This window comes from Pleurodeles waltl, chromosome 3_1 (assembly GCF_031143425.1).
Source record: "Pleurodeles waltl isolate 20211129_DDA chromosome 3_1, aPleWal1.hap1.20221129, whole genome shotgun sequence".
Classification (NCBI taxonomy): Eukaryota; Metazoa; Chordata; class Amphibia; order Caudata; family Salamandridae; genus Pleurodeles; species Pleurodeles waltl.
This window is the reverse complement of record NC_090440.1, coordinates 264,487,097-264,513,676: the sequence shown is the minus strand read 5'-3', so window position 1 is coordinate 264,513,676 and position 26,580 is coordinate 264,487,097. Positions and strand designations below refer to the sequence as shown.

The 26,580-nt window shown below is 43.1% G+C and overlaps 1 protein-coding gene across 2 annotated transcripts in view; it reads right to left on the bottom strand.

The window, feature by feature from the left end:
- LOC138284016 (neuronal acetylcholine receptor subunit alpha-7) overlaps positions 1–26,580 on the bottom strand; it is a 459,428-nt gene that overhangs the window by 63,740 nt on the left and 369,108 nt on the right. For both annotated transcript variants that reach the window (XM_069222357.1, XM_069222356.1), the window contains exon 6: positions 8,180–8,347. In XM_069222357.1, the coding sequence (XP_069078458.1) occupies positions 8,180–8,347 (168 nt within the window). The remainder of the gene's footprint in view (positions 1–8,179; positions 8,348–26,580) is intronic.

Below are 26,580 nucleotides of genomic sequence, written 5' to 3'. Positions count from 1 at the left end.
TGCATGGTATCCTCTTGTAACACCTGCACTATATGGAAAGTGGTGATTTATAATAAAAATGTTGATATAGTATATGAACATGAAGAGGTACAATAAATGAGATTAATATCTTAAAAACTGATAGGCTGGATGGGGGGTTTCCCCTGATACTTCATGACATGTTCGCTGCCCCGCTGCCTAAGTGTATACAGAAAGTCCCTTTTTTCATGTTTTGCTGACCCAGAGCCTGTCTGTGTGGGTTAAGCTTTAGGCACCTTACAGGTGGGTGTTTGCTACAGTTTGATAGAGTGAGGAGACACACAAAGGTTGCATGTGTGTGCATTTTGGAGACATTAACGATGAGGAGTTTTGCCAGTTAATTAGGGAACAGGTTCAACAGTAATGGACAGTCAGGGATGGATCAAGTTATTATTTTTAAAACAGAAAATCAGAGAACTGAATTTCTTGGGGAGTTAATGCTCAAGTATCTGAGGGCTGAAATAATACTACAGGGCCCACAGGTAAGAAATATTCCTGGGCTACTTGTTCACATTCATAAATGTCTGGAAAAATCGTCTCTGATAAGCAATCATTGTTCCAGAGATTAGATGATGTTATTAGTAGAAACAGAATGGCAGATTGTTTTGGCCCTGGTAAGTGCGATGCTTGAGAGAAATTGAAAACATTGAATGCTTTAAAGGAAGTGAAACAAAAATTGGAAAAGATAGAAAGTGAGCTGACCTCCTTCAATTATTATTTGGTCAAGGAAAAGACAGACAAACTGTAAAAGATATAAGACATTTACAAAGAGAAAAGGCGTATCCCTATTTGGCAAATAATCTTTATGCCCAAGGTCAATGTCAAGAGAGAGAGAGACATATGACCAAGGGAATTATACCAAGAACATTCTAACTTTTTCTCAGTCATCAGAATCATAGAATGAAGCCAGCTCACACCAGTTTTATTATACAGAGAGGAGATTACAGCATGAACAGGCAGGGGGAGTTGGTTCACCTTTTTTAGGCCAGCAGGGTGGTCAATGAGGAGCACACAATGAGGGTTCAGCCCAGACATCGAGGGAATTACTTCCCACGGAACAACAGGTACCAATACTGAGAAACCAGGAATGGACAGTATTGGAGACAATAGAGGGTATTCCCATATTTAATCTCTTCAAGATACTTTTAGGTGAAGCTGCAAAGTCATTACTATCTAAGGCACTTAAATTTATTCCCAATCTGAAATTCAATCGGTTTGAATTAAATTAGGACATTTACTCTTTCTTTCCTAAGGCAAGGCTGTAAACATTTTGAATGCTTTGGCATGACCCCCTGTGTTTACTCCTACATTAGAACAAGTAGGTCAAGGGGTTGCTGTCTTTGAGAGGACAATATTGCACAAACTTAAAGGTGCCATGAAATGTGTCCCCAAGCCACAGCCTACTTTAGAAAGGTTAGAAGTTAGAGCTCTGACTACTTTATCGCAAAATGAACAAATCACCATAAAGAGTAATGATAAGGGCGGAAGAATTGTGGTGATGGATTCTGATAATTACATCAATAAAATTAAAGTTATGCTCAACAACAAGGAGCATTATGCAAGTATTAAAATTGATCCCACCCAGAGAATGACAAAGAAGATAAAGGGTTTAAGTAGGCAAGCCCTCAATGAGGGCTTTATCTGCAATAAGGAGCATGAAATTCCTGAATGTTAAGAACTCTTGCATGGCCAGCATATACAAGGTACCAAAGATCCATAAGGATAGCAAAGATCCCTCATTGCGCCCGATAATAACGACCACAGGATCGGTAAGAGAACCCTTGTCCAAGTATGTGGATTTGTTTTTGCGCCCCAAAGTGCCCAGTATAAAATACTATATTAAAGATATAAAGATACTAGACACATGATTACAACTGTGGAAGGTTTGAGGTTTAATTAATCCAATCAGATTTTGGTCACATTGAACATTGAGGTACTTTCTAGTAATATACCCGTGGAGGCAGCTTTCGCCACTGTTGAAGAATTTATGAGTCATTATTTGGAAGAGGCGTCTTGATCATTTATACTTGAATGACTTTAAATTGTACTTTTCAGAGAATATCTTTGAATTTGGGTGTGACCTATTCATGCAGACAAAAGGAGTCAGCATGGGGAAGTCCTGGGCCCCCAGCATAGCAAACATTTTAATGGGGCATTTTGAAGATAGATTTATTCATAATAGAGTGGCCCCATTCCACAAATCGGTTCTTCATTGGTCCCAGTTCATAGATTATATTTTTCTCATCTAGGAAGGAGAGGAAGAAACCATTAACCTGAAATCTTTACAACCATAATCTGACCTTTACAGAAAATATCAACTACCAGAAAGTAGAATTTCTGGATAAATGGATCCGTCATAATGCGGGCGACTTGAGGTGGATCTATATGTGAAAACCTCAGCACAGAACATCTTGCTTCATTTCAATAGTTACCACCTGAGAAGCCAAAAGCAGGGGATACCATTTGGGCAATTCCTTGGATTAAGACGGAATTGTAGCAATCTGAGTGATTTTGATGAGAAGGCTGCAGTAGTGAGGGAGAAATTCTTCGAGAGAGGGTATCCATAAAGATTGATTAGAAAATTGTATAAAAGAGGATGGTAATGATAGAAATCATCTGTTGAACAATGTGAAGAGGGAAAGTGAATCAAAACTAACTTGCATAAACAAGCATTCAGCGATGAATAAAAGAGTCAGTCGGGTAATCAATTCTAAGTGGCTTATCTTGAATAATGATTCAGAGAGCACGGAGAAAATCCCAAAACCTATGTTCGCATATCACTGCAAAAACGCATCTTAGAGATAGACTAGTGAGATTGTAATTTAACAGCGGTGTGGGATTTTAACAGAAGACCATAGATGGGAGTAACCCTGTGAGAGGCAATTTTAGGTGTGGTTAATGTATTTCCTGTGAGAGTGCAATACAAACAGACACCTTTAGACACAATGGACACACTATATATCCTAATACTATAACCAACTGCAAAACTCAGAATGTTGTTTATGTGTTAATATGTGTTTGTGTGCAGGGCTATGTGGGAGAGACAAGTCCGAGCCTATCACATACGCCTCAATGAGCATAGGTCAACCATCAATACAAAAAAGCTTGTGGTGCCATTAGTAAATCATTTTCTGGAAAAGGGACATTCTCTGGATAGCATGAAATGGCATATTTTTGGAAAAAATAACAATACCAGCAAGGAAAGACCCTGCTGATTATAGAAAATGACTAGAGGTATTTTGGATCTTTACCCTTCTAACTTACATTATAGGATTGAAAGGCGAGATTCCCTTGGAGAACGCTATCAGGTAGGATGTTAACATGGGCTTATCCTGCGGAAGGTTTGTAAGGAGGACATCTATGATGGTATAAACTGTTTGCTTTCAATCCTTGTGGGTTGTCCTGTCGAAATTTGCCACCAAATTATCTTTTTAGCTATGCTCACCTGGGTAGTTTAAATGCATTAAGTAAGGGGATATATCCAAATACAGCTTTAATAGCAGAGGAGGCATTGCTATTTTATGAATTAATACGTTTTTGAGACATTGAGAGAGTTCAGTTAGGTGCCATGATGGAGGGGTCTGTAACTATGTAATTCACACCTCGAAGAGTTCCCTCCCAGCTGGGAGAACATTTCTTTCCTAGACCTACTATGAGATGTGGCATTGGGCCATTGGTAGAGGAGTTGAGAGTGATGTATTCATTAAATAGGTTGAAGTAATGTAGATGAGGTTGATTGAAATGAGGAGTTTATTTTTTGGCCCATGTGAAAATAGCCGCCGCTTTAGGATACACTTGTATAGCGTCGGGACGTCAGTACACAACGCTCCTGAGTATCCGGTTATTTAAGGATTTGGTAGAGTGTGATGGTTCCTTTTACAGACTCGGAGCAGGTTTGACCCGTGCTGGAGGATTCCAGAAGGCTGGTGCGATGTGAGAGCCTCCAGAGGGTGAGAGGGGCGCAGGAAAGGTCACAAAGAATGTATGACAGAGGTAGTTAGCTCCCGACAGGAGAGCTCCGTAATGTGCTCAAAATATAGAAAAGGAATCATCCGTGTATTGACATGGACCATTTGTTGTAGTGGTGCTGGTTATTTTACCATGATTATTTTTAGACGGATATCAACTGGAATTGTTAGAGGTTTTTCTAATGGGCCGAAAATCATTTTCATTTAATAGGAAATGCTGGTCAGGGTTTGGGATCTTCTTATTTTTTTAGCCGAGAATGGAAACAGGTGTTGGGAGGTTATCCATTAATGCCTGTTATCAGTGCTTTAAATGGAAAAATAGAAGTGCAGGTACTCTCTATCAGAGTACCTGCTTGTTTCTGAGAAGTGCCGGTACTCTCCAATTAAAAGTATTACGTTTTTCTTGAGATATGCCGGTACTCTCCCTCTCAAAATAAAAAAGTGCCGGTACTCAGTACCGGAGAGTACCAGCCCATTTAAAGCACTGCCTGTTATCATCTGGCGATCTACTTTTTTTTGTTTACCTTAAATCTCTTTGGTTTACTCTTAGTTTGACGATTTTTTGTATCATTTTGGAGACGCACTCTTTACATCATTAGAGAATGAGGACATATTGTAAAAGGTAGAACTTGGTTTTATTTGTGTTTGGATAATAGGTGTAATCAGGATGTTTTTAATACCCAGGATTTTGGTTTTGAGAGCTCAGAGTCTTTTCTGATTATTGCGTTTTCAAGAAGATTGTTTTGACAGGTAGGCCTGTTTGGACCCACATAGTTGGGTTGTGGTTGATACTGGACTCATTAGATGTATTTGAACATTAAAGCCCTTCTTAGCTCTAAGTATAGGGACATTATTGATATATCCTATAATAGGGAGGTTATTCTTTCTACTTTCAGAACGACCTGGTGTTTGGGCGGCAATAAAATGTCTGGAGACCCTTGGTGATCATTAATAGCTTGAGAATACTCCCTTAGAAGGGATATTCATGATTGTAGTGAATCTTAATTGGAAATCGACCTGTAAAGCAGTATCATACAATGCTAACCATTTTGTGAATTAGTGGACGTGGCTCAGTTGGTTATTTCATGTTATGTTTTTGCAGGTTGTGGCTCGATCTAATTAGTCTCTCAATGTGGCAATCATGAAAAAGGCTGTCTAGCCAAAACACGCGTAGACTCATATCTAAAAAGGCACATTGAACTATGAATTGTATTTCCAAAATGTTCAAACATGAATGAAGGACATTGAATCATGAAAGAAGGGCACTGAACCAGCCAGATGAGGTGGCTACTACTCAATAATTCAAATCAGCAGCAGTTGGCAGAGACAGAAATGGAGTCAGCTACAGCAAGCATATCTTCTTGCAGCAATCTTCCTTTTTAAATATTTTTCTTACACGTCCTGATGGCTGTTGAGACGTTTCTCCACCACCTGTGGGTCCTTAAGTTCCTAGTCGTCGACAATGTAATGAAACGAGCTCCACACACTGCAGTTTAAGCATGTTGTTTAATGTTTAATGTAAGTTTGTTCACAGGATAAAATGTCCCAGCCATCTCTGTGCTCCAACTCCCAAATGACAGCTTTCAGTAATGAATATTCTTAAAATTCCTTGCATCATATCTTTCTGGAAATTCCATAAAGCCAAAGCAGTACAACGCAAGGCTGAAATGGCAGTTGAAAACTGCACACACTTTTTGCAATGGCAGGCATGAGGCATGTTCAAAGAGCTACTTAAGTGGTTGGCACAACAAGTGCTGCAGGCCTACTAGTAGCATTTACTTTACAGGCCCTTGGCATACAAAGTTCACATTACCAGGGACTTATAAGTAAATTAAATATGCCGACTAGGTATATGCCAATGTTCCCATGTTTTAAGGAGAGAAGACATGCACTTTAGCACTGTTGAGCAGTGGTAAAGTGCCAGAGGCCCAAAACAAGCAAAAATGAATACAACAAAAAGGGGTAGAGGAAAGCAAAATGTCTAGGGATCACCCTGCATAATGGAGCATTTCCAAAACATAGGGTAACACTGGACTGGGTTATCATATTACATTTAATAAGTGACAACATTCATTTGGAAGCAAGTCAGCATGTCAGGTTTGGTGTATAAAGAATTGTAATTTAAAACACTTTTTCAAGATAAAGTCAGATTTTTAAGCCACAATTCTGAAACTACCACTTTTAGAAAGTTGGCATTTTGTTGCCCTATCCATTTGGTGCCTGCATCCTGCTCCTGGGTCACTTGACTAGGTGTAGCTGTCAGTTGTTCTTTGTGTATTGCTCACAGTCAGTGAGACAAAGGGGGAATAGGTGTTGGCAAGATGGGCCATCTCTGACTTGATGAGGGGGAGAAGCTGTCACCTATCACACCTACACATCACAAAAGCTCTGCCTGAGCACACTCACAAAGGGTTCAACATTGTTTGTTTGTGACCCCTGACAAGCTGGGGCAGGGCAGGGGTGCAGGAGATTCCAAGCATCTCTGGGGATGAAAACCTACAGAACTTTCTCCAATGTACTCAAAGTGAGCAGCAGCTATACATATTTGACCCTCAGATCTAACTCTTCAGTACACTTCTGGACCTGTAGAAGACACAGAATGACTGTTGTGCTGCTTTGCTGCAAGAAGGACTCATACTCTGCTTCTGGCTACTCTGCTGACCTGCTGCCATGCAGTCTGAGGGAAGAAGCCTGAACCTGCATCTTCAACCCAGGAACATCAGATTAGCTCCAAGGGCTAGTTGGCTGTCCTCCTGATTAGAGCCTTAGGGACTGCAAAAGCTCCAACCACCTTGAACCCTGTCCCTGGACTCTGCCTGCTGTAAGGTTTGTCCCTCCAAATAGTGCCAAACCAGTACTAGACTTTTGAAAGTGGGCCTGAATAAAATAAACGCAAAACGATAGAACTCCAACAAGTAGAACTTGAGTTATGAATTTTTAAAGAATAAACTTTAAAATAGTGCTTAGAAGCCAAAAGGGATATCTGGTCACACAGGACTTGGACAAAGTCAAAAGTTCAGGCCGACTAAGGGAGAGCGCGATGGACCAAGTTGGGGCGAGAAATAATGCAGCCCAACTCATCTCATTGGAGCCCCATCAGAACCTCTGCTGAGCAATGCATCACTGATGCTGGACCTCACATTGCAGCTTCCTCTTAACCACCACTATGTGATGCACCCTTGATGCAGGCCCTCACATGGGCAGACCCCTATCAATGGCATTCTCGATGATGATGCAGGAGTTCACATCACAATGCATCCTTGAGGTAGACTTGGCATCACAAGCCCCTCATCAGCTGCATCCTCTACGATGGCACAGGTATGCGTAACACAGCCCTGCAGCTCTTCAGGACCAATGCAACAAATTCTTGATGCAGGATCTCGAAACGCTCTACAAAACTGGATTTTAGGTACTTTGTTGATTGGGCCTAGCTTGATCCCTGTATCCAGCCTGTGCTCCATCGCAGTTAGCCAGAAATTGTGACTTTGTCCCTATCTAGCGTGACCAGATGATCACAGTTGGCCCTTGATTCTTTTAGGCACATGATTTATTACATTTTACTCTACATTTTTAAATTGGTGTGGAATTTTTCTTGTGTTGTGCTTTTACTTCATTACTGTTTGAACTGCTGCATATATACCGTATACATTGCCACTAAATTAAGCCTGACTGCTTGCGCCAAGCTACCAGATGGCTGAGCACAGGTTAATTTGGAGTTTGCTTGTAATTTCACCTTGACAGGGCCTGCATTGCTGTTTGAGTAGAATCTCACCCCTTTCAACGAGTAACCCAATTTCCTACAACATGCTAAAAGCAGGTGCAGTCACAGTGTGAAATATCAGGAGAAAATGAGAAATTATCCTGGGAATCGGGGCTGAACTTTCAACCCAAGTGTCCTACTTGTAATCTGCCTGTAATTCCACCTCTCCAGAGTTACCAATATCAGTAGCACTGGAGGGAATGGAATTACTGGCCACATCAGAAAAGCATTCAAAACTGGGCTCAGTGTATTTACACAGACTACATTTGTTCTTGTAACCTTACTTTATAAACCATCCTGTGCCAGTATCTTCAAAAATAGACGCTTTTGCTGATAACAGAGTTGACTGTATCTTTCATTTGAAGGGTTTTTCCAGTTTTATTTAAATGTATTCACTTATTATTTATTGTTATTGCAAACATAGTGGTCTTACCTACAAGATCCCATTCTCCGTTAGAGGTATAACTAGAGGTAATGGCCTCTTGCATCTTCAGGTCTAGGGACCAGCCATCATAGGTCCAGGATCCAAACTTCATCTTGCACTTCTGAATATCAAATGGAAACCAGCGCACATCTATGTAACAGGTACTTTTGAAAATACCTGTATTAATAAGAGATTTAGAATAATAAATGTAATTAAATCTTGCCATGCAATAATTAGTAGTAGTAATGCTTTCTTTTACCCACTGTGCCACTCCATACAGATATCATACAAATCAGTTTGGGTCTGCTCCATGGGAAAAGATCTTCCCATACTGCCTGATCAGATCTCCTCAAAATGGGAACAAAAACAGACCATCTTGGCCTACTTGGCCTCATCAGTTAGGTGCAACTTAATCCAGTAGGTCAGTGACCATGGGGTCACCTTTTGGGCATACCCATCGCATTCCACATTGCGTTTCAATTTGTTTTCCACTCCGGACAGAGACAAGCAATATACAAATACGTCTTGGCCAAAACCTGTTTAGTGTCACTGGTGCTCTCATCTCAAAAGGACCTGGTCTGGCAGTTTGGGCTGGACAATTCAAACAGAAGCAGGACCAAGATTTAGTTGCATATGACTGGAATAAAGGGTGAGAAACAATGAACTGCTTGCGACTTCACCCTGATGGTCCTGAAGGATTGCCAGTAGATGAGATTCATTCAAACATTCACTTCATTTTACTGTTATTTGTTACCTAAGATAAGCATTGGCACAAATGGAACCCCTTTTTGTGCCAAAGAGCACTGCAAAATGCCATTGTATCACATTTTAATGCACATACAAGAACGAAACTCCACTCAAATCAGCTCTCATCTGAATATAGAGAACAGATTAGCCACAAATGTTCATATGGCAAAGTGCACTGCTGCATCACATATGTGCCACTTGATTACAGGTGATGAGTTTTAACTTGGAGTTTATTTTGATCTTTGGCGATTCCCCCCATTTTAGATAAACCTCTATTTATGGTTTGAAGTCAAAAACTAAAACTCTTCCACCATTGGATATTTTCTGCTTTACAATTAAAGCCTGCTGGTGATTTATGAGGTGCGAGGGTCTGCAGCCACATAACGTTTCACCCTCAGTGGGGGAATCTGCCTCCCTACTAAAGCTCACTTCATAACTTCCCATTGTAAGATAACCCCAGATAGCTTTGTTTTCCTGCAGGCAACTGGAATGGCAATTAATTTTGTATTACATGCCCTGCTTCATTTTCAAAATTTTCTTTTCCATGAGAACTGCTCTTCTGCCCAGGACAAGTGTTTACAGTAGAGATCCCCTGGATCATAAGTTCCAGTTTCTATTAAATTTAAAAAAGTGCTTAATTTGTATACGAATGAGTGCTAGTGGCCGAAACGCTCTGCTCCGGCGGTGCTATTAAAAATTGGCATACTGAATACCAATGAGTAGTGTTGAACTAACCTCAGGTTTCTTTAATCTGTTACCAGGGACTGAAGTCCCTTTACTTCATTCTTGCCAGTCATGTCCCTGCATATTCCTTTTGAGATGGCCTTTTCACCTTACAGTTCTTCTTCCTTACCCATGTGTATGTTTTTCTGTCTCTTGCGCAGGGTAAATTTTTAATGAGGAAAAATGAGTGCTGGTGCCGAAAACGAGTGCAGGTAGATCCCGCGGGCAAACAGTGGCTCAAAGACTAATATACCATAAAATATTTTATTTGGTATTGGTTCTACATAGTTTGCATCAGGTTGGGTCACTGACAGGCCAAACAGCTGGTCACAGAGCAGGAAGTGTTTCTCATCACATCACACATTTATCTGAAAGATATCTGGCTTCAGTGCTTGGCCCTGGGGTGTGGGCACTAGCTGGTTGGAGGAAAATGAAGATAAGTGACACAAATGTGAGCTTAATTGAACATGGTGAATTGCCCATTGGCACACAATTGTTCAAAATGAAAAACCCATACACTATATCAAAATTGAAAGACCTCATCTTTATTTAGTTAGTGATTTAAGCCAATTGTGGTAAATTGTATAGGGCCTGTGGGGGGCATATGTTTGTCAAAAAGGTCATAAGGCTTGGCAGTAGCCAAGACCTTTTAATTTAAAACATGTATAATAAAATCACTGGGGCATTCCAGGCAGCTCTCTTCATCCATTGGTCTGTTCTTGTGTCATCCACATTTTTCTTCTGTCCACTGCAGCATATAATATACAGCAGTAGGTCCGACCACTATTGCCATTGGCTAACTTCGCGGTGAGTGACAGCCTTCTGCCCTTTCACAAGCAGCACATCCTCATGGAAAGTAGTTCCTTTAAATGCTAGGGTCTATAATGGCAATGTGTGTTTTTTTAGACCATAAATAATTTTGTCCTTTAGCTAGTTTTCTTATATATATTTATGGGGGCCTAGCAGCTTGCCAACCAATTTTTTTTAAAGAAAATGACAAAACAAAAGAAGCACTGGCAAAGCCAAAAGGTAAGTGGTTAACAACTATACTTTTTTTTTGATTGGGTTACAATGACCCTTGATTCGCACATAGTGTGTGCATGTGTATGTATATATGTGTTTTTAATATAATTTTCTGTTGTTTAGACACTGTAGGACTTGACAAATAGCTATATTGTCTGATTTCAGAGGCAGACATAGTTCCTTTTCATTGGTCATCACATGTATAATATGTGTGGGTTGTATTCTAGTGTGCTACTGTTCCTGCTCTTTAGACTAATATTGTCAGATCTTTTACATCTGATGTGTATGTGAGTGGTTGGCAATGGTTTGTGGGTGTGTGATTGTCTTTTGTGTGTGGGGGCGGAGTTATAGTTTAATAGAGACAGTCTATTAGGGATAGATAATGTATACATTTACTGCAAGATGGTGCTTGTTAACATCAGATGGACTTATCTGATCATGGTACATGAATAGTTCTTCATTGGCAATAAATTGGTACAAAGGAATGTTTTTATCAGAGGAATAGAACTTTATTATCTTAAAGTCTATTTTGCATATATCACAGTTTGTGAAGTTATGCAGTCCTCATTTTGGTAATTGGACTCTGTGTTTCGGACGGCAGCACCACCTAGCGTGGGAGTATAACCCAAGTCGCTCAGTACCTATCCGTCTAACTCCTGGCTAGCTCACAGTGCCTCACCCTGACCACCAAACCTGTTGTGGTAAAGTTTGATAATGGCAACCTCAACATGACTCCTTAGGGAAGTTGTGGAAACAGATCATACCCCTTTCGCTCACTTACTTACGCAAGCCAATGTGAAACACAAGGTGCAAAATTGATTGATTTAATTAGATTGAATTGCATTCTGGTATAAAAAGCATGCAACACGATACTCAGGCAGATGAAACAGTGCACCATAATCAACATTACAGCCAAGAAGAAGATTAATGATACCACAATGATTTGTGTTTCTAGAGAGTCTAAACGTTCCTGCCACAACCTATGTCTAGATCTAAGGGCATAGTGATTTTAACCCACTGCCTTGCCCGACCTAAGGGATTAGCCCCTGTCCAATACCTGAATCGAATAGCAGTGGTCTTCTTGTTGTGCGGATGGCAATCCTCTTTGGAGGCTGTAAGATCAGCATCAGCAATTGTGAGGTAGGTGGCTCAGGATTGTCATGACTGGAATGCCTTCTACCCCACTCGGCCTAAGTGTAGTTTATATAATGACCCATACATTGTTAGGAACAGTAGTTCTAATATAATTCTGTGTCTCAGAGATAGAAGGTGGCTCCTGGGCTGGGAACATGAATTAGCATATCATGTACTATGCATACCAGCCTTGGACAAGGAGTACAGATTACATGTAGTACAAGGCTGATTAAATGTGCATTGTGAACTTTGTTGTCCTAGAAGAAGCAGCTGATAAAATATGCAAAAGTAAATGCTTAAAGCAGGCTGGCTAACATATGAATATATATATGGGATAATGTAAAATAAGGCACAAGTTGTAAAACTGAACTAAGACAGGAGTGCCCAACCTACATTCTTAAAGGGACGTACAAAAAGAACATGAGGATAAAAATGCATGAATATGTTCTTTTCTCGATTCCATCCAGGAATGCTCCGGTGCAGTAGGTAAGGGATCAGGCTATTCTGCTCCTCTATTCTGCATGTACACTAGGGGTGTGTGGAGTTCATGTAATTTACTTTCTTATCATTATGCAAAATGATGTTAAAATTATGTGAAATTACAAGTAATTACACAAAATGTGAATGTTCATTTAACACTATATTTAAGAGCAAAATACATTCTTGCATCCATTTTTGGGAAAAGGACATATTTAAACAGAAGCAACACAAACAATAACCGCTCATGTTCTGTTGTTCCTATGAATTAACAGTACATTTTTACTGTTAATGGTGCAAATGCTGTACATTTTTATCAAAAATGTTGTGCAAATACGCAAAGTAATGTAATGGTGTAAGTTTAGCAATCATAAAGTGAAATTTTCAAAATTACACAAATTAGGTTGGCATAATTGAAATTTCACCCAAGATTAACCTACACAATCTGAAGAAAGTAAGCTTGCGGACACCGGTGTTTAACTGCTGAGTGCTTAACCCCTTCCGTGCTCATGACAGAATGGTTCCATCATGAGAACCGGTTGGCGTGTGCCATCCCGCCTTTGCATCAACCCATAGGGGAAGCACTGGTGCTCACCCAGTGGGCAGCCCACTTTCTCCCCTCCACGGGAAATGTCAGCAGAAGTGCTGTCGCTGCCACCCCCAATCGGTGATCTGATGACGCTGGCATGCTCCCCGCACACAGACCATATCACATGCATCCAAGAACGTGCTGGGAGCCATTTGCTTCTAGCAGGTTCAAGGAGAGGATGCATTTTGGTAAGCCCTTCTCTGTGGGTGAGAGAGTTTAGGTTTTACAGACGCATGGGGAAGGGACTAGGGTTGCTCCCCTTAACCCCCGGAATTGTTTTGGCCATTCTCTGCCCCCCGAGACTGATTAGCCATATTCGTGGGCCCATCTGCCCCCTCGGGGACAGAAAGCCAGTAGAGACCAGGGATTTATTCATTTATATGGTGGGGTGTGGCTCCTTTGGTAAGGGTTTCTCCCCATGTTTGGGGCATGTATTTTGGCCATTTGTTTAGGCATGCAGAAAACCACTAGTGTGTGTGTGTGTTATCTGGAGTTCGGCTAATGGTCTGCATGTGTAGGCTGGCGGGAAAAAAGCAGGTGTGCCTGGACTGCAGTTGAGTGTGAAATAACATTTGGCTGACAATGTGTGTGGCTATCATTTTAATGGTGATATGCAGACTTCATATTGTTTTATATTATTAATTGTTTTATTTTTTGTCACCATTTGTGATCATAATGTTTTATTTCTCCTTTTTTCTAGTGCAAAGCTTTTGTTTTCCTTTGTTGTGACTCTCTCTTGCGGTTTCAGCACTGGTTGATCTGCAGTTTTATGTGTTTGGTAAGAAAAGTTTTTTTGTTTACTTCAAATGAGTATCATTGTCCTGCCTGGGTGCGTTTTTTTGTAAATGCATCTAATAATATCAGCATATTTAGCTTCTGTTTGATTGTGTGTGAAATTATCTTTGGGTTTGTGCTCAATGTGTATTATGTTGTCCTTTCTGTAATTTCATTTTGTATTTCCTTTCTAGTGGGATATTGTTGGTGCATGCTGTGTCTTCCCAGAGTAGGTGCTGGTGAGTCTAGCTTTCTTTGGCAAGTGAGTTGTATTGTTTTTGCCTGTATACGTCTTTGTGATAAAGCTACACTTTGTTTATTACTTATTTTACATAGTGTTGGTTGTTGTTGACATATTTGTCAAGTTATTTTCATTAGTAAGGATTATGGCTGGCCGCAAGAAGACCACTCAGCAGGTTGTTGGTATGCTTTTTGAATCTTCCTCCCACCATGATTATAAGGCTGACTCTGTATCTGAGGCAGAGGAAGAAGTGCAAGATTCTGGGAGTGAATTTTTTGTCCGAGAGGAATCATCTGATGACGAAGCCACTCTCATTACAAAGGAGGTGCCGCCTTTAGAGGAGGACACTGATGTGCTGATGGTGCAGCCAGAGGAATCTCTATTGTAGACTGGGGCTGAAAGGCTTCCCATCGCAAGAGCTGAAGCCTGTGCTTCCCCAAATATGGTGCAGCTGATGTTGCTTGCCTTTACTGGTGTCATAGGGTGTAGAGTGAATTCTGAAAACTCTCTGCCTATAAATTTATTTCAGTTGTTTATGGACAATGTACTTTTGGATGAGATCGTTGAGCAGACTAATTTGTTTGCTGAACAGTATTTGAGGGACAACAGTGCCAGACATAAGCCTCACTCTAGAGCTACCCGGTGGACTCCCACAAATCTGTATGACTTGAAGAAGTTCTTGGGTTTAACCTTTTTGATGGGCTTGGTAAGGAAGCCGTCGCTGTCTTCATACTAATCTACTAGTCCCTTGATGGCAACGGCTATATTTCCTGCAACCATGAGTCGTGGTTGGTACTTGCTTCTGCTTCGGATGCTGCACTTTGTTGATAATGCTTTAGCGTTGCCACGAGATCACCATTATTGTGACCATCTTTTTATGATTTGTCCTGTCCTTGATCACTTGGTAGATCGGCTTTCAGAGATCTGTGTTCTAGGGAAAGAAATAGCTGTTGATGAGTCTTTGGTCCTGTTTAAGAGCTGTTTGGTTTTTAGGCAGTATATTCCTAGCAAGAGGACACGTTATGGAATTAAGATATATATGCTGTCTGAGAGTAGGACTCGATTTGTCAATAACTTCTGGGTGATAGGGATTTCAGCATTGACATCCTTGGCTGTCCGTCAACTTTTGTAGTTAGTGAGATTGTGTGGGAACTTGATAGAGGACAATTTAACAAACGTCACCATTTATATGTAGATAACGTCTACACTAGTGGCAGTTGTTCAAGTAATTGGTCAAAGTGGACACTGTTGCTTGTAGCCAAACAAACCAAGAGAGTTTGTTTGTAAAAAAAACGTGAGAGAGGACAGTGCAGTGCTTTGAGTAGTGATGAACTTCTAGCTGTGAAATTAGTAGATAGGAGAGTTGTCTACACGCTGACTACCATCCATGATGAAAGTACTTCCCCTGTAACTGTTTGGGTTCAGGTTGCTGAAGTGTTCAAATCTAGGTGCATTTTAGACTATAATAGGCACATGAGTTGTGTTGATAGAATAGATCAGAAGTGGGAACCTTACACTGCTCTTTTTTTAAGGCTTACATTTGGTATGAGAAGTTGGCTATCCATCTTTTTCACCTAGCAACCTTCATTGCTTTTGTTATATTTAACGGCTGTTCTCCAGAGGCAAGTGTTCCTAGAGTTGGGGTGGTGAAGGATGTGGCTAGGTTGAAAGATCACCAATTTCCTGATCACGGTCCTCCCACACCAAAAATACACTTTTACAGTAGGAGATGTAGAGTCTGTAGGCAAAGAGGTGCTCAGAAGGAGAGCCGTATATACTGCCCGACTGTCCTTCTAAACCTGGGCTGTATGTGCCCACTTATTTCAGAATGTACTCTACCCAAAATAATTTTTGGGAGCTACTGTGAGTGTAAAAAGTGAACTGCCTGTTCTATATTGCTTTATATTTTTTATTTAGTTTCACGGTTGGCTTTAGTGTCATGTATTTAGTTAGATCTTTTGTGTTTGTAGTTTTATATTTCTTACAATTTGTTTGTGATTCTTTTTTGTTAAAAAAAATGTGATGCCAGTGTGCATGGAGTGGCGCTTGGCTGGTGGTGTGCCTGGAGTGGCGCTTGGTTGGCGGTGTGCATGGAGTGGCACTTGACTGGCCGTGTGCACAGACTGGGGCTTGGTTGACGGTATGCATGGACTGGTGCTTGGCTGATGGTGTGTATGAGCTGGCGCTGGGCTGGTAGTGTGTGAGTATTGACTTGTTGCTGGTCACTACATACACTGCTAGCCAAACCCCAGTCCATATACTCTCTCAGCTAGTGTGATTGCTGTGTCAAGCATTTGGGCATATGAGAGTGTTGAAATGTGCTGGGCCCGTGGCTGGTGGTGTGAATGGTCTTGTGTGTGTGTCTCGTATGAAAGGTGTGTGACTGGACTTTAAAGAAGTTGCTGCCATGACACGGCTTTACAGCTCACAAGCTGTGAGTCATTGGTTCAGTTTTTGACCTTTCAATTATTTAGGAAGCATTTCACTTTTTTGCAAAATCCCTAATTAATAAAATGTTATATATTGAACCATCACTCACCCTCATGCCAAAACCAACCAGTATGTATGTGTAAAAATAATGTTGGGTAGCCACAAAATATTTTTTTTGCACTTCCCTTCTCAGTTGGGAATTCAACTCACAAAAAACCTGTTCCACTTCAATCAGGAATCAAAGCACACCACTGACACGCTAGGTGTCTCGAGGTCGACCCCAATGATGAAGCATGCCACTAACTAGATTGATGGTGAGGAGTCTTTTTAACACAAACTAGGGGTGTTTTTTTCACAATTTGAGTGTTTGGGATCCCACAGAAGTAAGAGAGTTGAGAGTGTCTAGGAAAAATCTACCAACTCTAGGTATGTTTGGAAACTAGACACACAGGGGAGTACAGGGCGGTATACTTCTCATGGATCCCAACAAGTTTTCTTACCCAAAATACCCTTAAACCATAAAATATGACTAAAATCACACATTTTCCTTGCATTTCTGTGCCATATTTTTCCAGAAACAGAAATAAACCACAAATTTCCTACCACCAGGTGTACCCCTTGGTCTCCCAATAATAATGATACTTCACTTGTGTGTGGGGCCAAAGCAGAGTCAGCCTACAAATGTATTAGAAAAATTAGCTTATGAACACGCTTTGACGCCCCCTAAATCTCTGTATGTTTTTGGCCCTTCCCCAGATAGCCAAAAGAAGGATTATCACAGGGAGGGAAAAGTCCTAGCAGCAAAGGGGTTAAGGAATCTCACTACAAAAAAATAATGGTGGGAATTAAAAATGCCATTTCCATAGAAGACACAACAACATCAACAAGAAGCTTACACTTTGGATGTAAATGCATACTTACTCATGCACAGAAGCATTATTTTTTTTAAAGTTACGTAAATGACACTACAGTTTACATTACTCATAGTTCTGCACCGTTATTCTTTAATACAAAAAATAGGCCACATTAATTTCAACCTATTTTAATTGTGGTTGACAAAATTATGTGGCAAGAAGTTACTTACCTTCAGTAATGCTTTATGTGGTAAAGACAGGTTATAGCCACAGATTCCTTACTTTAGAATCCTCTCCAGACGCAAGCCTAAATCCCTAAACTTTTTTCCAATAGCATGTCAGCGGAGTCCATATAATCCCCCTCGTGCTGATGGCAGTTTCCTCCGTGACTATTTTCTGCACTCAAAAGATGGAGCCACATACAGAAACTGCCTGTTGAAACAGTGTGCTAGCACAAAAGACACCCCTGTTTCAAATAATCACTGAATTCTTAAGTCAAGGTGTAGATTTCTAAAATAAATTCTTCTGAGAACGAAGGGGGAACTCAGTTCACAGAGCGGGGAGGATTGGAGGGTCATTAAGGAATCTGTGACTTGAACCTGTCTCTACCAGATAATGTGTTACCCAAGGTAAGAAACATATTCATCTAGCGGCTGATTCCTTACTTAGCCTCAGATACCAAAGTCATAGCAATTCGGAGAAGGGAATGCAAACTGAGGCCTTTAAAAAAGTCTATACATATAACAAAACCAGTCTAGAACAAGAGAAGAAGACCGGACATTCAAAATACCTAAAGTGAATAATAATATACTCAACAAAATCAAACCTGTGGAAGGAACCACAGGTAAAGAAAACCATAAAAAATGATAAACATGGAATTTTTTTTATCCATGTTAGTGTTTTAAATCTGTGTCAGAAGCCACCCAACAATATTGAGTCTTTAGCCTCATGAAAACTGGTCTAGTACAAGAGAAACAGACTGTGTATTCATAAGAATCCCTATGAGGAAACACATTCTCTTCACTAAAAGAACTGTAAAGGACCTCAGTAAGAAAAAGTTATAAAAAAGTTAAAAGCATGGAGATAGCATTACCCATAATCAAGAGCATTAAAAGTGTGTCCTTAGAACAAAACCGCTCAAGAGAAAATCAAAATGATAGGGCATTCATAAGAATGTAGGTGAACCCTAACATATTTCATGACGTAAAGCTTGTGGGAAGAACCACGGCTAAGGAGTCATAAACATTCAGAACATGGAATAAAGAAAATCCTTGTTAATAAGACCAGTCGGTGTTGAAGGCAAACTAACAAAATTAATATAAAATTATTGGCTCACTCAGTGGGATCTGAACCCACGCACGAGCACCCCAAAAGTACTGTGGAAATGGCCACAGCAATGAAAGTCATATAGCCAAAGAAAACATGGGTAAGAAACTCAACCCGTGCCCCGTAGGACAATACTGCCAAATGAGCTAGTTAAGAAAAATCTATTTGTCCTTAAATGTAGACCGAGATTGTATGTTCTACCCTGTTGGAACACAGAGCAGCATAACATGCCATTGAGCAATACCTCTCACTATGTAGAAATATATCCTAACCAGACTTACATTATAGGACAAACATAAAAATGTTTATCTCTTGCAGAGAAAACATACAATTGCCCTCATTCAAAAGAAATTAGTTTAACACAACAATAGTAACCTTTTGGCATATAAATATGCTTTTACCCCAGGAAAAGTAGCATCGATTGTCAAAAACATCTTCAAGATATTCTCAATGTATATACCTACTGACATAGGAGTATAACAAACACACACCTATGTGTTAGACCTGGCATCCTTGGCGTGGTCTCCCCTGCCTCTTTTGCCTCTGCCTCCCATGTTTTGACTGTGTGCTGTTTTTGCTGTTTTTGGTACTCTGGGCACTTTACCACTGCTGACCGATGCTAAAGTTCAAGTGCTCTTGTATAAAATGTATGTGTCATTGGGTTTTCCATGATTGGCATATTTGATTTACTAGTAAGTCCCTAGTGAAGTGCACTAGAGGTATGCAGGGCCTGTAAATCAAATACTAGTAGTGGGCCTGCAGCACTGGTTGTGCCACCCACATTAGTAGCCCTGTAAACATGGCTCAGACCTGCTACTGCAGTGTCTGCGTGTGCAGTTTCAAACTGCCAATTCGACTTGGCAAGTGTACCCACTTGCCAGGTGTTGGAAATGGCCTTTCTGCAGGCTCACCCCCAAACTTTTTGCCTTCCTCCTTCTCATTTTCCGACCTCATTTTTGCTGGCTTTATGACTCTGCACACTTTACCACTGCTAATCAATGCTAAATTTCATATGCTCTCTCCTTAAAACATGGTGACATTGGCTCATACCCAATTGGCTTATTTGATTTACTTGTGAGTTCCTAGTCAAGTGCACTACATGTGCCCAGGGCCTGTAAATTAAATGCTACTAGTGGGCTGCAGCACTAGTTGTGCCACCCACATAAGTAGCCCCCTAACCATGTCTCAGGCCTGCCTCTGCAGTTCCTGTGTGTGCAGATTCACTGCCACTTTGACTTGGCATTTAAAAGTACTTGCCAAGCCTTAAACTCCCCTTTTTTCTACAAATAAGTCACCCCTAAGGTAGGCCCTAGGTAGCCCTTAGGACAGGGTGCTATGTTGGTAAAAGGCAGGACATGAAGATGTGTGTTCTATATGTCCTGGTAGCGTAAAACTCCTAAATTCATATTACACTGCTGTGAGGCCTGCTCCTTTCATAGCTTAGCATTAGGGCTACCCTCATATACTGTTCGAGTGGTAGATCCTGATCTGAAAGGAGAAGCCAGGTCATATTTAGTATGGCCAGAATGGTGATACAAAATCCTACTTAATGGTGAAGTTGGATTTTATATTACTATTTTAGAAATGCTACTTTTAGAAAGTGAGCATTTCTCTACACTTAAATCCTTCTGTGCCTTCCAATCCATGTCTGGCTGGGTTAGTTTATAGCTCCCTTGTGCATTACACTCAGACAACCCCAAACACAAGATGCTCAGTCACTCTTGCACACATCTGCATAATGAATGGGTCTTCCTGGGCTGGAGGGTGGAGGGCACAACACTTACATGTCAAAGGACAGCAGCCTGTCTTCACACAAAGGACTACCAAACCCTCTGCTGGGACCCTGGCAGACAGGATGAAACTGAAAGGGGACCGTGTGCACTTCTAAACCACTCTTTGAAGTCTCCCCCTCTTCAAAGACACATTTGGGTATCTAAGCAGGTTCTCTGACCCTACCAATTTAGACACTTCTGAAGAAGACACTTCTGAGGTAGACACTCTACTTCATCAAGACACTTCCTGGAGAAGAGAACCTGAACCAGAACCTGCAACCTGCCAAGAAGAACTGCCCGGGTGACCAAAGGACTCACCTGACTTCTTTCTGAGAAGGACTGCTGCCTTGCTGTTGCCCTGCTGCCTTGCTGCTCTCTGGCTGTGCTGAGAAGTGCTCTCCAAGGGCTTGGATAGAGCTTGCCTCCTGTTCCCTGAAGTCCCAGGACCAAAAAGATGTCATTCCTACAAGAAGAACTCCCTGTGCAGTGAAAATAGATGTACAACCTGCAAGAAACGACGCACAGCCTGCATCGCAGTGAGAAAATCACAGCAGGCTGAACTGGAACAACACAGCCCTACTTTGCAAGGAGAAGATCGACGCAGTGCCAGCGTAGCGACCGGAAATTCAACACACGGCCCACTGAATCAATGCAAAGCCAAGCCAGAATGACGCAGCCCGACTTCCTGAGAGGAATCGATGCAACGCCTGCCGTGCGGTAGAAATTTCTGCGCGATGCCCACCTGATCGACGCAGCCCCTGTGACTTCGTCCTGCAAGCGCCGGACTTCAACACATCATTTCCGGGGCGTCCGAAAACTCTGCAACCCGTAGAGGATCCCAGTGGAAATCGAAGCAAAGCCTGCCCTGCGTGAAAACTCAATGACGCATTGCCGATGTGTGCCAGGAAAATGTACGCACACCTCCCCATTTTCCACACACCTCCTCCTCTGCGGTCCCTTGCTGAGAATGTGAACGCAAACCAGGTACTTGCAAGAAACATTTGTTGCTTTTAAGAGACTAAAGACACTTTACTTCATTTTTACAGTGATATTTAAACATATACTTATTACATCTTAATCGTTTTTACCTGCATCTTATCAGATAAATATCATATATTTTTCTAAACACTGTGTGGTGTACTTTTGTGGTGTTTTACTGTTATTGCATGATTTATTGCACAAATATTTTACACATTGCCTTCTATGTTCAGCCTCACTGCTCATTGCCAAGCTACGAGAGAATGGGCACATAATAATTTGGATTGTGTGTGACTTGCCCTGACTAGAGTGCGGGTCCTTGCTTGGACAGTGGGTAAGCTGACTGCCAACCAAATACCCCATTTCTAACAGCAGGCCTAAACCTTCCCTGTTTATACATGTAAGGCACCGCTAAGATAGGCCGTAGGTAGCTTCATGGGCAGGGTGCTGTGTATGTTAAAGGTGGGACATTTACTGATGTGTTGTACATGTCCTAACAGTGAAATACTGCTGAATTCGGGTTTCACTGTTGCAAGGCCTATCTCTCTCATAGGTTAACATGGGGGCTGCTTTTAAATATCCTTAAGATGCAGGTTCCCTTTGAGAGCAGATCAAAATGTGGAATTTGGGGTCTCTGAACTCACAATTTAAAAATACATCACTCAGTGAAGTTGGTTTTTAGATTGATAGTTTGAAAATGCCACTTTTAGAAAGTAGGCATTTTCTTGCTTAAACCATTCTGTGAATCTGCCTGTTTGTGGATTCCCTGTCTGGGTCAGACTGACAGCTGGGATGTTTCTGAATCTCCTCTAGACAGTGGCACAAAGGGAGCTGGGGTGTAGCCTGCATATCCTGGTGAGCCATCAGGGCTAGAGTGGAGGGAGGAGTGGTAACTTACACCTGAATGGGCTATGCCTGCCCTCACACAATGCAGCCCTCAACACCCGGGTGTGTGTCTGGGGCCTGTCCTGGGCAAGGCAGGATCTTGTGAACAACAGAGACTTTCCTTTGAAGTTTGCCTACTTCAAAGACAGAAAGGGGTATAAGTAGTGGACCCAAAACCCTAGACTTGAGATTACTTCTGGAATGAAGAGGAACCTCTGCCAAGGAGTTCAGCTGAGGAAAAGTGCTGGATGTGACTTGATTTTGTTGGGCTATCCTGCAGTTGCTGCTTTTACCTTTGAAAGGGGAAAAAGATTGGACTTTGTTGTGCATTACTGCTTGAAGAAGAATCCCCAAGGGTGTGAGTTGAGCTTGCCTCCTGCTGTGACTCCTGCCCTGCCAAGTGGTGCCCTATCCAGTCCCTGGGTCCTTGAAAGGTGAAGTTGGCAGAACAAAAGCTGAAATCCACACACGAAACGCCATGCGGGGAAATTTTCAATGCACTATCTGCAACGCAGCTGATAAATGATGCGCCACCCACTTCGTGGCTAAAATCGACGTTCCCCCTGCATCGCGGCTGAGAGATCGACTCATCGCAGCTGGAGAAACGATGCAACATCCACTTGCAGCTGCTAATAACAATGCAAACCCCCGTAGCACAGTTTTCTAACACAGTGCGACTGGATTTCTCACGCATCATCCCGGGGTGTCAAAGTCATTGTGAATCGGCGTGGATCTGAGGTGCCCCTTTCGGGAAATTGAAGCATAGCTACGCATCACCTACCCGATGCACGGTCTCACTCGCGAGTAAGGAATCAAAAGTTGAATTGAAAATTCATATTTGACTGATGTATGTTGGATTTCTGTCGTTTTGGTCTTCTTTGATTTAGATAAATATTACCTATTTTTCTAAACTGGTGTGGTGTCCATTTTGTAGAGTTTTCACTGTATTACTGTGTGTGTTTGTACAAATACATTACACATTGCTTCTGGGTTAAGCCTTTCTGCTTGTGCCAAGCTACCAAGAGTAGAGGTTAACCAGGTGTGTTTCTCCTTTGCTCTGATTAGAGTGAGGGTCCTTGCTTGGACAGGGGGTAACCTGACTGCTTTTTTTTAAAGCTGAATAAAACACCAAGGGGGTCATTCTGACCTCGGCGGTAAAAGGCCCTTACCGCCGGTCAGAAGACCGCCATAACACCGCCGCGGCCGCGGTTAACCGCCACGGTCATTCTGACCCACAACGGCCAAACCTCCAAAATTCCATCCTCCACTGCAGGCCGCCACATCAGCGGGCAGCGATAAACTGGAGATGACCAAACCTCCACCGTCACGCCAACAGAAATACGCCCATGCCATTACGACCCACGAATCCACACGGCGGTCATTCAAACGCGGTATTCCATTGGCGGTACACACCGCCGCGGTCAGAATACACACACATCACCAAAACACAGCCACATTGGACAATTTGAAATACACACACCTGATACACATACACACACCACTCCCACACAATCAACCAACTATAAAACACACACCCACATCACCCACAAACACCTGCGACCAGAATTACTGAGAAGGAGAGAGAGACACAGCAGACAATCCAAAGCAAGACACACTGAGGCACACTACACCATCACACACACCACATAGTAGCACAAAGCACCACTCACCAACATACTTATCATCACATACACCACCCCACACCACACCCACACCACCCCATGGCACCCCAAAGGCACCCACGCTTTTCGGACCAAGAACTCCGGGTCATGGTGGAGGAAATCCTAAGAGTGGAACCCCAGCTCTTCGGCTCGCAGGTGCAGCACACCAGTATAGCTAGGAAGGCGGAGCTATGGCAGCGGATCGTGGACAGGGTCAACGCGGTGGGACAGCATCCCAGGAATAGGGAGGACATACGCAAAAGATGGAACGACCTACGGGGGAAGGTCCGATCGATGGTCTCCCGGCACAACATCGCGGTCCAGAAGACTGGCGGCGGACCCCCACCCACCCCTCCCGAATTCACATCGTGGGAGCAAGACGTCTTGAACATCCTGCATCCTCAGGGCCTCGCAGGAGTAGCCAGAGGAATGGACTCTGGTAAGTACAATCTCAACTACTAGATCCCCCCCACCCCACCAGCATGCCAACCCACACCCCCACCCTCACCCCCAACCCCCCAGCACACATCCTCCCTGACAATGTCTCACCAGCACAACCCACCCATCCCAACACCAACTCCTGCATGCCAACACAAATCATGGGCACCCATCACCTAAGCATGACCACTGCACTAACCCCCCCCCCTAACTACCCTCACAACACCTCCCTCAAGGGAATGCCTGCACTGGGGGACAAGGGCACCCATAACACGCACGCTATTGCACACACAGAAACAATAACCAAACTCTCTTACCCCATGCAGGACCCGAACGACAACACACCAGCCAGGAGGGTCCAGAAGTGTCCATCCCACCCCCGGAACAGGCCCACACTGAGGATAGCAGCTCTGTCGACAGTGAACCTGATGACCAGCCCGGACCATCGGGGACCTCTGGGCAGTCGGTTCCCCTCAGGCAGCCACAGGCCACACCAGACCCGACCCCCTCTGCCAACACCAGCACAGCTCCCACCCAGCGGGCCCATGCCTCTGTCTCTAGGACAGCTCAATCAGCGGTGTGTCCGCCACTACAGGGCACCCAGGCTAACCCAACACCCCAACAACAACAGGGACCTGGGGGCAGTGGTAGCGGGCACACCGGCCAGGGGACAGAGGCCGGGGGAAACTGGGCAGCTCGGAGGGCTGCTGTGCGACAGGGGGGGCAGGAGAGGCCCAGGGAACCCACTCTCCAAGAGGCCCTCACCACCATCATGGGGGCATACCACCACTCCCAAGAAACGATGGCGACGGTACTGGCCAGGTTCACTGAGATCCAGGCACAGCAGGAAGAACGCTACATGGGGTTCAGGGAGGAGCTGAGAATCATCGGGACCGCAATGGGGACCATCGTCCTGGCCCTCCACAGGATAGAGGACGCGTTGCGGGACCATGGTGCACCACACAGGGCCCCTGTCACTAGGCCGGACCAGGAACAGCCTACCACCTCCGCCGGCGCTAGTGGACAGGAGGTCCCAACACCTCGACAGCCCCCCAGAACCCCACCTCCTGCTGAAGAACAACCACCCCGTAAGAGGAGCCTGAGACCAAAAAAAAAGACAGAGTAGGATGTCAAGACCCCCGCCAGCAGGACATACCCCCTCAAGTCTTCCCACTGTCCCACATTGCCACCCTGTCCAACCATGAACTGCCTATGCTCCATCCTTCCACAGGCAAAAGAACAATGCACCTGTGAGACTGAGAACTGGACTCTGCCATGGATATTCCTCCACCCCCACCCATCACCCTTAGAATCACATGTACCGATATCTAGCACTGTAAATAAATCACATTTTGCACACAAATCTGTTTTGAGTCATGCTGTATTATTAACAAATGTATTACATATTACTGTTCAATTTCTGTTCTGTCAATTAGTCATGACAACATACCAATGTCAATACGCTGTATTTCATGTGCGAACCAAGCAGAAGTCAGGTACTGAGTCAGACAGCACTGAGAAGGGAAGGGAAAGGCAAAAATTAATGAAAAACATCTGTGGGGAACTACAGAAAGTACAGATGCAGGAGGCTATAAGCAATTGTGAAATGGCGTGGGTGATTCTTACCTGGGTGTTACTGGAAATACTGTTGTATCACTCTGTCCCTATTGTCTGTGTCGTCCTCAGAGTCTTCCTCCTCTTCACTCTCCACAGGCTCCACGGCTTCTACAACACCACCATCTGGACCATCCTCCTGCAGGAAAGGCACCTGGCGTCGCAAAGCCAGGTTGTGGAGCATACAGCACGCCACGATGATATGACACACCTTCTTTGGTGAGTACATTAGGGATCCACCAGTCATATGCAGGCACCTAAACCTGGCCTTCAGGAGCCCAAAGGTTCGCTCAATCACCCTCCTAGTACGCCCATGGGCCTCATTGTACCGTTCCTCTGCCCTGGTCCTGGGATTCCTCACTGGGGTCAATAGCCACGGCAGGTTGGGGTAACCAGAGTCACCTATTAGCCACACACACTGTCTCTGTAGCTGTTCCATCACATAGGGAATGCTGCTATTTCGCATCACATACGCGTCATGCACTGACCCAGGGAACTTGGCATTCACATGGGAGATGTACTGGTCAGCCAAACAGACCACCTGGATATTCATTGAATGGTAATTCTTCCTGTTCCTGTACACCTGTTCATCGTCATTTGGGGGGACTAAAGCCACATGGGTTCCATCAATTGCACCAATGATGTTGGGGATGTGTCCAAGGGCATAGAAATCAGCTTTCACTGTAGGCAAATCACCCTCCTCTGGGAAAATGATGTAGCTCCGCATGAGTTTCATCAGAGCAG